Here is a 14,600-nt window from a genome sequence, read left to right on the forward strand (position 1 = left end):
AGGCTTGAGGCTTGTACCCTCTGAAGCTGGGGCCCGAGCTGTACCTTGGCCCCTTTTAGCCATGGCTAGTGTGGCTGGGACACAGGGCGCCAAGTCCCTAGGCTGTGCACAGCAGGAAACCATTTTTTCCTTCTAGGCCTCCAGGCCTGTGATGGGAGGGGCTGCTGCAAAGGTCTCTGACCTGCTCTGGAGTCACTTTCCCCACTGTCATAGTGATTAACATTTGGTTCCTTGTTACTTATGCAAACTTCTGCAGCAGTATAAATTCAAGCAGGCTTGAATGCAGGGCCCCATGGAAGTCCGAAATCCAGCAAAGCAGTCAAATCTTAAAGCTCCAAAATGATCTCCTTTGACTTCATGTCTCACAGCCAGATCACACTGATGCAAGTGGCTTGAATTTCTCCTTTGACTTCATGTTTCACATCCAGGTCACGCTGATGCAAGATGCAAGCAGGCTTGAATTTCCCCCCAGAAAATGGGTTTTTCTTTTCTACCTAATTGTCCAGCTACAAGTTTTCCAAACTTTTATGCTCTGTCACCTCTTGAATGCTTTACTGGTTAGAAATTTCTTCCTCAGGCTGGGTATGGTAGCTCATGCCTGTAATCCCAACACTTTGGGAGGCCGAGGCAGGTGGATCACTTGAGGTCAGGAGTTCAAGACCAGCCTGGTCAAAATGGTGAAACCACGTCTCTACCAAAGAATACAAATATTAGCCAGGCATATTGGTGCACACCTGTAGGCCCAGCTACTTGGGAGGCTGAGGCATGAGAATCACTTGAATTTGGGAGGCAGAGGTTGCAGTGAGCTGATATCGCACCACTGCACTCTAGCCTGGGCAACAGAATGAGACCCGTTTTCAAAAAAAAAAGGGAAGAAATTTCTTCCACCAGATACCCTAAATCATCTCTCTCAAGTTCAAAGTTCCACAGATATCTAGGGCAGGGACAAAATGCTGCCAGTCTCTTTCCTAAAGCATAACAAGAGTGACCCTTGCTCCGGTTCCCAACAAGTTCCTCATCTCTATCTGAGACCACCTCAGCCTGGACTTTATTTTACATATCACTATCAGCATTTTGGTCAAAACCATTCAACAAGTCTCTAGGAAGGTTCAAACTTTCCCCCATTTCCTATCTTCTGAACCCTCCAAGTCTCTAGGAAGTTCCAAACTTTCCCACATTTTCCTGTCTTCTTCCAAGCCCTCTAAACTGTTCCAACCTCTGCCTGTTACCCAAGTTCCAAAGTTGCTTCCACATTTTCCAGTATCCTTGCAGCAATACCCCACTCTACCAGTACCAATTTACTGTATTAGTCTGTTCTCATGCTGCTAATAAAGACATACCTGAGACTGGGTAATTTATAAAGAAAAAGAGGTGTAATGGATTCACAGTTCCACATGGCTGAGGAGGCCTCACAATCATGGTACAAGGTGAAGGAGGAAGAAAGGCAGGTTTTACATGGTAGCAGGCAAGGAGCTTGTGCAGGGGAACTGTCTTTTATAAAACCATCAGATCTCATGAGACTTATTCATTATCATGAGAACATGATACGGGCAAAACGCGCCCCCACGGTTTAATTACCTCCCACTGGGTCCCTCCCATGATACATGGCAATTACGGGAGCTACAATTTAAGATGAGATTTGGGTGGAGACACAGCCAAACCATATCAGAAACCTCTTTTTTTTTTTTTTTTTTTTTAAATTACTCAGCCTCAGGTATTTATAGCAATGCAAAAACCACCTGCTGCACAAAGGGTGATAGAAGGGCTGAGATAACTTCTCTGCTCTAACACAACTCTGGCTGACTGCTAAACTCTGCATACACACAAAAAATGGCAGGGAGTATCTATTATATGTATTTTCAATAAGGAATGAAAGCTTAGGGGGACCTGTGAATTTGCTGTGACTGATTGCATTCCTCAATCCACATACAACTTGGGTGGCAGAAGGTAATTTTTTTAAGAAGCCTTACTGGCTTAAGGTATTTGAGTAGAGCCTTGCCCCAAATTATTTGGTGACAGCTAACCTATGCAGGTACAATGGATACTTGCTAGGGAGCCAGACTAAAAAAAAATTAAAACTGAGTAGAGACATTAGTGGCTACACACTATGAGGAGATACATTTCACAGTCCGAGTCCAGGCCAGTCAATTGACTGCTATCCCAACCAATAACCAACAACCTTCAGAAGAGCAAAACAAAATCCACAGTTGCTACGACATATTGCACACAATGCCCTGCTTCTGTCTAAAAATTATTAGATGTGCAAAGAAACAGAAAAGAATGTTTCATACTCAAGAAAAAAAGGACCTAATAAACAGGTACTTAGTAAGCACAAATATTCAATTGAGCAGACAAGTGTGGAAGCAGCTGTTGTAAATATGGCAAGTAACTTTTTAAGAAAAGCTTTGAACAGATAGCAAATCTCAATAAATTAGAAAAATCAAAGAAAAATAATTTGGTAATTCTAGAATTAAAATGTACTGTAACTGTAAAGAAAAATTCACTAGATGATCTAAAGCACAGATCTGAGATGACAAAAGATAAAAAAATTATTGAACTTATAGATTAATCTAAATTAACCAAACAAAAAAAGTCTGAAACAAAATGAACAAAACTTCCAGTTTGTGGGACAATATCAGGTGTTCCAAAAAATGTGTAAATAGGGTCTCAAATGATGAAGAGAAATTGAAAGGGTCAGAAAAAAAATTTGTACAAAAAACTGGCTGAAAACTTGGCAAATTATTTTAAAAATATTGGCTTTCAGATCTAAGAATTTCAATGAACCTGTAGTAGGATAAACGCAAACACACTTTGCTCAGGCATGTTGTCGTCAATCTGTTGAAAGATTAAGAGAGAATCTTTAAAGTAAAAAGAGAAAAACAAAATCTCGTATGTAAGAGATTTCCTAATACAATTAAGGTGAACTTCTAATAGAAATAATGACAACCAAAAGACACTGAAATAAGATATGTGAAGTGCTGGGGGGAAAAAGATGTGACAACCAACAGTACTGTATCTAGCGTAACTATCACTCAAAAATGAAGGCAAAATAAGGATGTTTCCAAATAAATACATGGAAATAATGGATTCCTCGCGTACCTGCTGTACAAGAAATGATAAAGGAAGTTCTTCAGGCTGACACAAAAGATACCAGATGGTAACCGGAAACTACAGGAAGGAATAAAAATCAGGGAAAATGGAAAATAATGTGGGCAAATTACCACAAAGCAGACACAAAAGAGGTAAGCACAAAATTCAACCCACATTTTCTTTGCAATTTGCCCATTCTCTAAAATTAGAACTTTAGTTTTGAGAAGGACAAAAAGACTACTCAAGAGGAGAACCTCACAAAAATATGAGACCCTAAATGTTGTGCCCTCACAGTGAGGGTGAACTGGAAATAGAACAGCCCTGTGGAATTGTAGACAGAGATCAATCCTTTGGGACTTGAGGGAATTTCCGGTCTTGAACTTGGTTTAGTTCACCTTGTTCTAGACATTTGCCAGGTGCCTGGCAAAATCACCTTTGTAAGGAAATATCTTCATTGTAAAACTCATATTATTCTCACAAATAATTTTTCAGGTATAGTATTCTTCATGCAACCAAAGATAAATAGGCACACCAGTAAACTAGACTTCCACCAACAAGAATTAAATCAAATAGACTTCTTATTGGAATTATGTGTAAACTGTAAAACAACCATGCTTAGCATATTTAGCAATATGAAAGGTGTGAAGGTAGCTGAAAGGAAAAGGAAACTATAACAGTAAGTATATTTAGGAAAGACCCACAATAAAATTTCTTAAAAAGTGTTATAATTGATATTGAAAACTCAGCCAGTGGTTTAACACCAGATTAGATACAACTTGAAGAGAGAATTAACGAACAAGAGATACATGACAAGAAAAACCTGTTATGTAGCACAGAGAGACAAAAGGCAAAAAATATAGAAGAGAGAGTAAGAGACGTAGAACAGACTATCTGATGTATGTTTAATCAGACTTCCAGGAGGAAAAGAATGGAGCATGGGCCATATTTGAAGAGATAATTGTTGAGAATTTTACAAAAGTGATGAAGAATAGCAATCTATAGATTCAAGGGACCCAGTGAATTCCAATTCAGCGAAGCCCTAGCAAGAAAAATAAAAAGAAATCCATACCTAGACACATGCAAGTAATACTGTAGAATAAAAAGTGAAGATAATCTTAAATGCAGCTAAAGAAAAATGACAGAGTGCCTTCAAAGGAACAGCAGTAATGGAAGTCTGAAGACAGTAGAACAATATTGCCAATGTGTGCAAATAACTGTTGATCCTAGGACTTAATCTCAAGTAAAAATTTCCTTCAAGAATGAAGGCTAAGATAAATATGTTTTCTGACAAACACAAACTAGGATAATTCAGTACTAGTGGTTTTTTGTTTTGTTTTGTTTTGTTTTTTGAGACGGAGTCTCGCTCTGTCGCCAGGCTGGAGCACAGTGGTGCGGTCTTGGCTCATTGCAACCTCCGCCTCCTGAGTTCAAGCGATTCTCCTGCCTCAGCCTTCCAAGTAGCTGGGATTACAGACATGCGCCTCCACGCCCGGCTAATTTTTGTATTCTTAGTAGAGATGGGGTTTCACCATGTTGGCCAGGCTGGTCTTGAACTCCTGACCTCATGATCCACCTGCCTTGGCCTCCCAAAGTGCTGGGATTACAGGCGTGAGCCACTGCGCCCAGCCCATAGTGGTTTCTTACGAAAAGAAATTCTGCCTGTACTCAGGTAGAAGAAAATGATCCCACATAGAAGATCTACGTTCAATAAGGCTTGATAAAATAGCGAATATTCAGATAACACTTAAATGAATATTGACTATAAAACAATAGAAATAATACTTGTGGGATTAAAATAATAAAATTAAATTTTAGATTAACAACACATGAAATAAAAAGGGTCACTTCTGCTTTGGGAGACGGAGATGAGAGGATCCCTTGATACCAGCCTAGGCAACATAGTGAAACCTTGTCTCTACAAAAAATTAACTGGGCATAGTAGTGCACGCCTGCAGTCCTAGCTACTCAGGAGGCTGACGCGGAAGGATCACTTAAGCCCAGGGGTTCGAGGTACAGTGAGCTATGATCACACCACTGCACTCTAATTGGGCAACAGAGGAAGACCCTGTCTTAAATAAGTAAATAAATAAATACATAGTCATTTCATAAAGTTAAGAAGGTTTAGTTTAGTTCTGTAATAGTTTAGTTCTGTTTTAGTTTAGTCGTGTAATAACATGACTTCAAAATAGTAAATATTGACACATCTTCAATGAGAAATGGGTAAATCTGTCATGGCTGTCTATATATTAATCTGTGAAACTATTTATTTTTTCTTTGGCCTTTCTGTGTGTTATATTGAGCAATTACACACTTTTTCAAAAAATAACTTTCTGTCTTATTAAAAGTGGTTTGACAACACTATTTTATTTTTTAAGTGATGGGATCTTACTCTGTCTCTCAGGCTGGAGCGCAGTAGTTCATTGAAGCCTCAGACTTCCGGGCTCAAACGATCCTCTTGCCTCAGCCTCCCGAGTAGCTGGAACTACAGGCACATGCCACTCTGCCTGGCTAATTTTTAAAAGAATTTTTTGTAGAGACAGGCTGTCGCTTTGTTGTCCAGGACGGTCTCAAACTCCTGGGCTTGAAGTGATCCTCCTGCCTTGGCCTTCCAAAGTGCTGGGACTAAGTGTAAGCCACTGTACCTGGGCAACAACACCATTTTTAATGACAGCCTCATTTTTAATTATTTCTGGTTTGAATTTGACCTATTTAAAATTTGAAACATGCATGCAGTTACATTGCCTGAATATTTATTTAACCCATCCTCAATTTTTAGACATTTGTTTTCAGTATTTTTCTATTACTATTATGAGTATCACTATAGATAAGTGTCTTCATATACCAGTGAGTAATTTTTTGAAATAAATTCTTATATGTTTAATTATGGTGTCACAATACATACACAATTTTTTTTTTTTTTTTAAGATGGAGTCACGTTCTGTCGCCCAGGCTGGAGTGCAGTGGCACGATCTCGGCTCACTGCAACATCTGCCTCCTGGTTTCAAGCAATTCTCCTGCCTCACCCTCCCGAGTAGCTGGGACTACAGGCGGGAGTCACTGCACCCAGCTAATTTTGTATTTTTAGTAGAGACAGGGTTTAACCTTGTTGGCCAGGCTGGTCTCAAACGCCTGACCCCAGGTGATCTGCCCGCCTGGGCCTCCCAAAGTGCTGGGATTACAGGCGTAAGTCACCGCACCCAGCCCTACATATACAATTTTAAGGCCTTTGCCAAGTGGCTTTCCAGAAGTCTGTCATTTTCAGTTCTCACAGCAGTGTGTGAATAAGCATATCCATCTATGTAAATAAGCGTATCCAGCACTACACCTTATCATTTTAAAATATTTTGTTTGATGCAAAAAAAAATCTTATTTTGATGTACATTTTCTTCATTGTTAGTGAGATTAAACTTTTTCTTAGATTTTTTTAGAGCTCCAAGATGGTTGTGATTACATTTATATCTATTAAATATCTATTTAAATTTTTCTATAAGCAATCAGATAACCAGATTTAGTGAGAATTATACATCAATAGAGTCATTGAGATTCTGGGTAGATTCTAAGGTGAGGTTCACTGCATCTGTGTTTTGGGATGCTATGATTAAAAACCCGTTTTCAGGTGGGAGCACTCAAACATCAAAGGCAAGGTAGGTGTGGTTAGTGTAATGGACAGAAAGTCAAGGCAACAATTGGAATAATCTGAGTTATTCAGTTATATGATGTTTGCTAGTTGATCATGATGTTGTCTAGAAGTGAAATAGATAGGAAGCCTGCTAAAATCTTACTTGATTTGTATGAGCAGAAAGTTCTATGTCAAGTGAATAAAAGTCGAGCTTGAATCATAAAAACAGGGAGTCCTGGCCCCTCAATCAATTCTCACACTTGAGCCTTTGTAGACCCAGCACCCCTTGAATGAAGGAGAGGGCAGGTGCCCTCAACGAAAAACTATGCTACCTGAAATTTATACTGTTAATCTTTCTCCCAGGCTTCCACAAAGGGAACCATGGCCTTTCTCAGGGCAACAGTTCCCCATGTGCACTGGGGAAAAGGAAATGATCACACCTTTTAGGGACTGCTGGACACTGGTTCTAAATGAACACCAATACTAGAAGACCCAAACATCACTGTGGCCTTCCAATTAGAGTAGGGGATGGGGTCAGGTGATCAATAGAGTTTTAACTCAGGTCCATCTCGCAGTGGGTCCAGTGGATCCCTGAATGCTTCCTGTGATTAGTCCCGAATTCCAGAGTGCTTAACTCCAATTAACACACTTAGCAGCTGACAGAATCCCCACGTTAGTTCCCCAACGTGTGTATTGAGGCTATTATGGTAGAAAAGATCAAGTGGAAGCCATTAGAACTGCCTTTATCTGGGAAAATAGTACATCAAAACCAAAAACAAACCAGAAGTCTTTTTCATTGACTTACAGGTTTGTAGCTGTTCTGTAGAATTGAGGAAACCCAGTGACTAATTTCTATCCAAGTGCACTATGCCTGTGATGTGACTAACTTTTATAATCTTCCATATGTGTTAGCAGAGTCTCTGGGCATTATTTTCTAAAAAGACACAGAAGCTTCAGAACTATCTCCTTGTAGTGACCAATGCTTTGTCTTCTGAAACTAAGTAGTTTTGGGAAAATGTTTACAGAATATTAATTTTACCAGTATATTTAATATTTAGTTCGGAATATCCTAATTTGGAGTCAACATGCCCACAATAAAATTATTAGTGTATTGGGGAGAGTCTTAATTTTCTTTTTTGTTTCTAGAAACCACCAAGTTTTATATGACAGAGATAATTATTCAGTCATCTGAGAGGAGTTTTCCTATCATACCAAGGTACAAATAGCAAATTACATTTATTTATTTGTAATTTCTTTTTTTTCCCCATTCAGACCTTTATTTTTTTATTTTTTATTTTTTGGTTTTGAATTTATTTTTTATTTTAATAGGTTTTTGGGAACAGATGATGTTTGCTTACATGAATAGTGAGGATTTCTGAGATTTGGGTGCACCCATCACACAAGCAGTGTTCACTGTACTCAATGTGTAGTCTTTTATCTCTTACCCCTCCCCCTGCCTTTTCTCCAAGTCCTCAAAGTCCATTGTATTATTCTTATGCCTTTGCATCCTCATAGCTTAGTTCCCACTTATGAAGGGGAACATATGATGTTTTGGTTTTCCATTCCTGAGTTACTTCACTTAGAATAATAGTCTCCAGTTACATCCAGGATGCTGTGAATGCCATTATTTCGTTCCTTTTTGTGGCTAAGTAGTATTCCATGGTATATATTTGTAATTCTAAATGTAGGAAAAAGAAAGTACAATTGATCATATGGGAATTCATTTTTATTCATACCTTTCTTTATTTGGAAAAGGAAAGAGAAAGCCTTTTAGATAGTTGAACCAAACCACACATATAAAAAATTTGAGGATTTTAAAAAATGTTTTGCTCATATAGTGCTGTAGACAAATGTGCTCTTATAAATCTTCTAATTCTGAAAGTTTTCTATGCTTATTTCTATGTGCCAGATATCTAGAATCTTATCACCCAGTCACCAATAAGTTTTTTGAATAATTTCTGGTTTTAATTTGAATTATTTAAAATTTGAAACATGGGTCAGTTTCAAATGACTCCTATGTTTTAAAAACATGGTACTTAGCCACTAAATCTATTAGTGTTTTTATTTCTTTGACTCTTTAGTTTGCAAACAAGTTAACCATGATATGTCTTTATTCCAGTTTATTTATTGATATCCAAAAATTATGGCAATCTGAGTATAGCCTTGAACTTATCCTTATGTAAATACTTGGATTCTGTACCTCAGAGCTGACACTTTAGGGAGATCCAAATGGAAGAAGATGTAGACAATACTGTCTGATGTTTGGGAGGAAATTTCTTGCCTTCTTTTGTAAGTTAGTTATTCTCTGTTTAATATGCTACAGCACAAATGGAGTATTGACTTGTTCTAACATGGTATTTTTTTATTCAGTAGGGGTGAATAGTTAGGTTTGGCGTGGAAAGTGTATCAAGGATTGGAGAATAGGTTTTAAGAAGAATGGAGCAAACCTGAATACATTAAAATATATTAAAATCCACATCAGTGCAGATTGTGAGGGAATGAGCAGTACATAGAAAAGTCTGGCATGTGGATATCTCTGCCTTTTAGGTACCCTGTGTGTATTTTTTGCTTATCTTGTCAGTTAGATTATTATGAGACACACATTGTAAAAATTGATTTGTGTTCAAACAGGTCTTGGTTTGTCCAGAGTGTGATCGCCCAGTGTCTGGTGCAGCTCTCCTCTGATAGAAGCACTTTTAGATTCACGATTCAAGGTCAGGACGACAAAGTGTATATCTTGGTAAGAAATTATTTTATCCAGCTTTTTGTAGCCTAGGTATCCAAGGTCTCAGAATTCTTTAGTTTTTTCATTCTTTTTTCTTAATTCTCACATGTGGAAAATAAGTGATTAAAAATGTTAGTATCAGGCTGGGCACGGTGGCTTATGCCTGAAATCCCAGCACTTTGGGAGGCCAAGGCGGGTGGATCACTTGAGGTCAGGAGTTCAAGACCAGCCTGGCCAACATGGGGAAACCCCATCTCTACTAAAAATACAAAAATTAGCCTGACGTGGTGGCCCATGCCTGTAATCTCAGCTATTCAGGAAGCTGTGGCAGGAGAATCGCTTGAACTCGGGAGGTGGAGGTTGCATGGAGCCACGATAGTGCTGCTGCACTCAAGCCTGGGGTGACAGAGCAAGACCCCATCTTAAAAAAAAAAAAAAGTTAGTATCAGTTTAATTCATAAATCAAACTCCTTTAATTTAATAACAGATGATCAAGTGCCTCTATGTACTAGGTACTAGGGATACAGAAAAAAATCCTGATTCCTGCCATTTAGAAGCTCATACTACAAAATCAGGGTTTTTGTTTTTTTTTTGTCTTGAGATGGAGTCTCACTCTGTCGCTCAGGCTGGAGTGTAGTGGTGTGATCTCGGCTCACTGCAAGCTCAGCCTCCTGGGTTCACGCCATTCTTCTGCCCCAGCCTCCCGAGTAGGTGGGACTACAGGCGCCCGCCACCACGCCCAGCTAATTGTTTTGAATTTTTTTAGTAAGGACAAGGTTTCACCGTGTTAGCCAGGATGGTCTCAATCTCCTGACCTCGTGATCCGCCCACCTCGGCCTCCCAAAATGCTGGGATTACAGGCATGAGCCACCATGTCCAGCCAAAATCAAGTTTTTACTCTCAGTTTGTAATGGCTTTTTTTTGGTCACTATAACACTATTCTGTCTCACTTTTTTTTTTTTTTCCTATTTAGTACTCTTATGTTTAGAATATGTCCTATTGCTCCTGTTTGTTTTTTGTTTTTTTGAGACAAGGTCTTACTCTGTCACACAGGCTGGAGTGCAGTGGCATGATTATGGCTTACCATAGCCTCGACTTCCCAGGCTAAAGTGATGCTCCCACCTCAGCCTTCCGAATAGCTGAGACTCCAGGCCTACTCCACCATTCCCAGACAATTTTTTAATTTTTTGTGGAGACGAGGTCTCGCTATGTTGCCCAGGTTGGTCTCGAACTCCTGGGCTGAGGTAATCCTCCCACTTTGGCTTCCCAAACTGTTGGGATTATAGTGGGATTACAGGCATGAGCCACCATGCCTGGGCTGCTTCTGTTGTTTTTAATTGCCTCTGATTCTGTGATATTTGAGAAAGAGTGGCAATTTTTGAGGAGGCTCTGTGACTAACAATCATCCTAGCATGTACCACTAGAGCCTAATATTACACTACCTCTATTAAAAATAGTGTCCTGCAGAAGCAAATTTTGAGCATTTATCTGGATAACCAAGAATCATACCCCAAGTATCTTCTCTGCTTCTCCATCTATTTTATTCAACCAGTAAACATGTATGGAGCACTTCTTATATGAAAGACACTGTTCCAGGTGCTCAAGGTAGAACACAAATGCCTTCATGAGACTAAAAAGCTAATAGGGAAACATAGTAACAAAAAGGAGGGAAGGGCCTGAAGTTGCTGTTAGGTGTGACTCTGTAGCTGGCCGTCCATTATGGGGACACTATGCTTTTCTAATTGCAGATAATTTCTATGAAAACCTGAAATATTTTCTGACTGATTTTGATACTAAATATACCTCACAGTTTTCTGAAATCAGTTTTACTTTTTCTTTTGTTGTAAGATTTCAAATTGAAAATCGGGAGTAGGAACTTCTGAAACTTTCTAACATATATTTAATTTTTCTTTTTTATAAAAGTAAAATATTCTTGAAACACAATCAGGGAACATGAAGAACATAAAGTATTCCCTTTCCTGCCTTGCTATATCATACTATTCAGGGAGCAATCAGTATTAACAGTCTGATATGTGTACTTCATTATTTGTATTCTTTCCACATACAACTATATATATGTACACTCACAGGTGTTTGTCTATTTGTAAAAAAAAAAAAAAACGGTATCACATGATTAGCGTTTTTCTGCATCCTGCTTGCTTCACAGTATGTATCATGAGGATTGTTTTTATTAGTTTAAATGTAGGTCTGGCTCTTTAATGACTGGAATTTTGCTGTATGGCTGATAAGACTGAACTGCAATGAAAATAATCTTTGCCTGTGTCTTTTAGTACTTCTTTAGAAATGGATCTTTCTAATGTAATATACTATTAGAATTTGTGTATTTGAAACTCAGGTAATTATCACCTTGCAAAAGAGTTGTACTAATTTATCTTTCATAGTGGGCATTCTTGGTGTGCCACCCAGACCCCATACTGGGTTGATGCACCCATTCCCAGCTGCTGACAGTGTTGGCTGATAATGGCTCACAGCTGCCCCCTTCTCCACAGACTTTCTCTTTAGATGACAGGTATTGCCTTGCCCAGAAGTTACCTGTCCGCCACAGTCCCATCTCCCTGACTCACCCCTTCTTGGTCAGCCCGCTGCCAGTGATTTGATCCTGGGGCACAGAAAGCTAGGGACTCTTGTCTCAAGGTAGAACAAACTCTGTAGGTGGGATTCACGCTGTAGAACTTCCCCGTGGATCAGGCTGAAACCAGACTCCAGATGATTCTATATCCTTAACTAGCTCTTTCTCCTGCCTTATCCCATTTCCTTCACTTCCTTTCTCCTGTGAGTTTTCCCTCAGTGAATCACATGCATCCAAATCCCAAAACACTCTCCCACCAGCAGTGTATTGGAATGTCCACTTCACACCCCTTTTCTGAACTAGATGTTATCAATCCTTTTATATTTGCCAATCTGGTAAATGAAAAATGGTGGCACAAAATTTTACATTTATTAGTTACATTAAGATTCTAATATATGTTTATTTATCATTTATTTCTTCTGTTAATTCTGTTCATATTCTTTGCCTGTATTTCTCTTGGCTGTTTTATCCCCTTACTGAAGCTCTGTATATTATAGATAATAACTTTGTTACTTATGCATATTTTCTCCGAGTCAGTTGTCTTTTTTTTTTTTTAACTTTATGTCAGTTGCTCTACCAAGTGTTATGTTTTGAAAGGCCTACCCAACTTTAAAATTATGTACATGATTTTCATATTTATTTTTTCTGGTATTTTCATGGTCTCTTTTTTGTTTTTGAAAAGTCATAAGATATGGATAAGGTGACAATATTCTTATACTTGGACTTTCTCTTCACATCTTTAGCTATGGCTTTTAAATTCAGACAGTTTGGTGATTGAATCTTTGAGAAATTCCAAATATATCAAAAAATTCCCCTTGTTGGAAGACACATTGAAAGCCGATTCTAGTTCTGCCTGGAGTGCTGTCAAGGTCCTCTACCAGCCATGCATCAAAAGCAGGAATGAAAAGTAAGTTGTGCATTTGTTTTCTCTTTCCACATTATGTTTTAGCTTTTGTTGTCATGTTGGTGTTAAGAAATTAATGAATTAAATGCCACTATACCATTTCCCTACTTGAAGCTTCTAGGAGCCAATACTGCTAAATATTGTATGTTTAAAATAGGTTGAATTATTACAGATGATTCATGTTAATATGCAGAAAGCTTGCTTTTACCAAAAATTATTGTTTTTTTCTTGTAATCTAAGCTGTCTGTACATATGGCTGCAGTACTAAATCAGACTTCAACAGTGATGAATATTTACCAATAAGCCCTTTCCAGGCATCAGGATACAATAACAAACCCCAGCCCCTACCTCTTAGCATTGTTGTTCTAATAGGGGGAAGGCAGACCATAAACAAAACAGATTCTTACATCTCTTACTATGTGTCAGGCACTCATCTAAGAATGCATAGCTCACTGAAGCCTAACAACAACCTGTGTGGTAGGTACCATTATCATCCCCACTTTAAAGATAAGCACATGAAGACACTGGTAGTAAATCACTCTAGTGAAAAATGAAGCAAGGTAAGGTAGTTGGCGAGGGGTAGGATGGGAGTAGAATGTTGTCATTTTATATTGCAAAGTCTGGGAAGATTCCTTAGATAAGGTGACATTTAAGCAGGTAGCTTGAAGGAAGTGAAGTGGTGAGCCATATCTGATGGAAGATCATTCCCAGAAAAGGAAACAGCAGGTTATTTTTATTGTAACAGAATCAAAGTTTGTACTTGTCCTGTACGCTCAGATGGGTTTGATCAAATTTGTCCTAAGAATGGAAGGATCTTAGTCTTTTTCTGGAAAGTAAATAAGACATTGAAAAACTTAATTACATTTCTTATGCAAGTAGTGTCAGTCATAAAATACTCAAACACTAAGAGACATATACAAGGTAAAATTATATCATGCTCCAGAAGTAAAACATTTGTTGTGCACTCTTCCACTTCCTTTTCTATTCATTTTGCACCTAAACATGTGTATTTTTTACGCTTAAAAAAAGCCCATGTCTTAGAGTTCTTTCCATGTCAGTGCTTGACATTTTATGAAATGGAGGTACTATAAATTATTTAGCCAGTTTTCTTTTAATGGATATTTCATTTATTACTTTTTTGCTGTTATAATTAGTGTTGTAATCTTGTATGTTTGTTTTCTGATTATAAGTTTTTTATATTAGAGGAATTTCTAGAAGTACAATTGTTGAGTTAAAGAGTATGGACATTTAAAATTTTGAGAGGTAATATCAAAGTATTTTGTAAAAAGGCATCATGAATTTATATTCCCACCTGAAGTTTTTATAAATGTCCATTACCCTGCATTCTCACCCAAATTTCCATTTAGATTTTTGCCTATCTGATGTGATTCTAAAGGAAACAGATTTACTTGACACTATCCTTATATTTTATTGAGGCATGTTCAGTGGATGCATCTCAGTTTTATGCTTTTGAGACTCTTTTTGAGGGCTTGGGTTTTTTTTTGTGTGTGTGCCCTTATGCATAGTCAACTAGTAAGCCTTACATTGATCATATTCTCTTTTGATGTGTGTGTGTATGTGTATCTTTATATATTTAGGTTTATATCATCAAATTTATTAAAACCTTTATATTCATCTTTTCTGTTTATTAAAATGTGGACTTTTGTGACAG

At 38.1% G+C, this 14,600-nt stretch overlaps 1 protein-coding gene across 12 annotated transcripts in view; it reads left to right on the forward strand.

Annotated features, from left to right (window-relative positions):
- The window catches only part of UBE3D (ubiquitin protein ligase E3D), a 273,282-nt gene that overhangs the window by 33,890 nt on the left and 224,792 nt on the right, over positions 1 to 14,600 (forward strand). For 11 of the 12 annotated variants that reach the window (XR_010120439.1, XR_008657032.2, XM_055274154.2 and 8 more), the window contains 3 exons: positions 7,856 to 7,925; positions 9,341 to 9,449; positions 12,768 to 12,931. Coding sequence is in view for 10 of the 12 variants with exons in the window: in XM_055274154.2 (XP_055130129.1) it covers positions 7,856 to 7,925; positions 9,341 to 9,449; positions 12,768 to 12,931 (343 nt within the window). In the remaining 2 variants the exon portion in view is untranslated. Of the gene's footprint in view, positions 1 to 7,855; positions 7,926 to 9,340; positions 9,450 to 12,767; positions 12,932 to 14,600 lie in introns of those variants that run through there. The other variant, XM_055274161.2, reaches the window with a different exon arrangement.

The sequence above is a fragment of the Symphalangus syndactylus genome, chromosome 4, assembly GCF_028878055.3.
Source record: "Symphalangus syndactylus isolate Jambi chromosome 4, NHGRI_mSymSyn1-v2.1_pri, whole genome shotgun sequence".
Lineage (NCBI taxonomy): Eukaryota > Metazoa > Chordata > Mammalia > Primates > Hylobatidae > Symphalangus > Symphalangus syndactylus.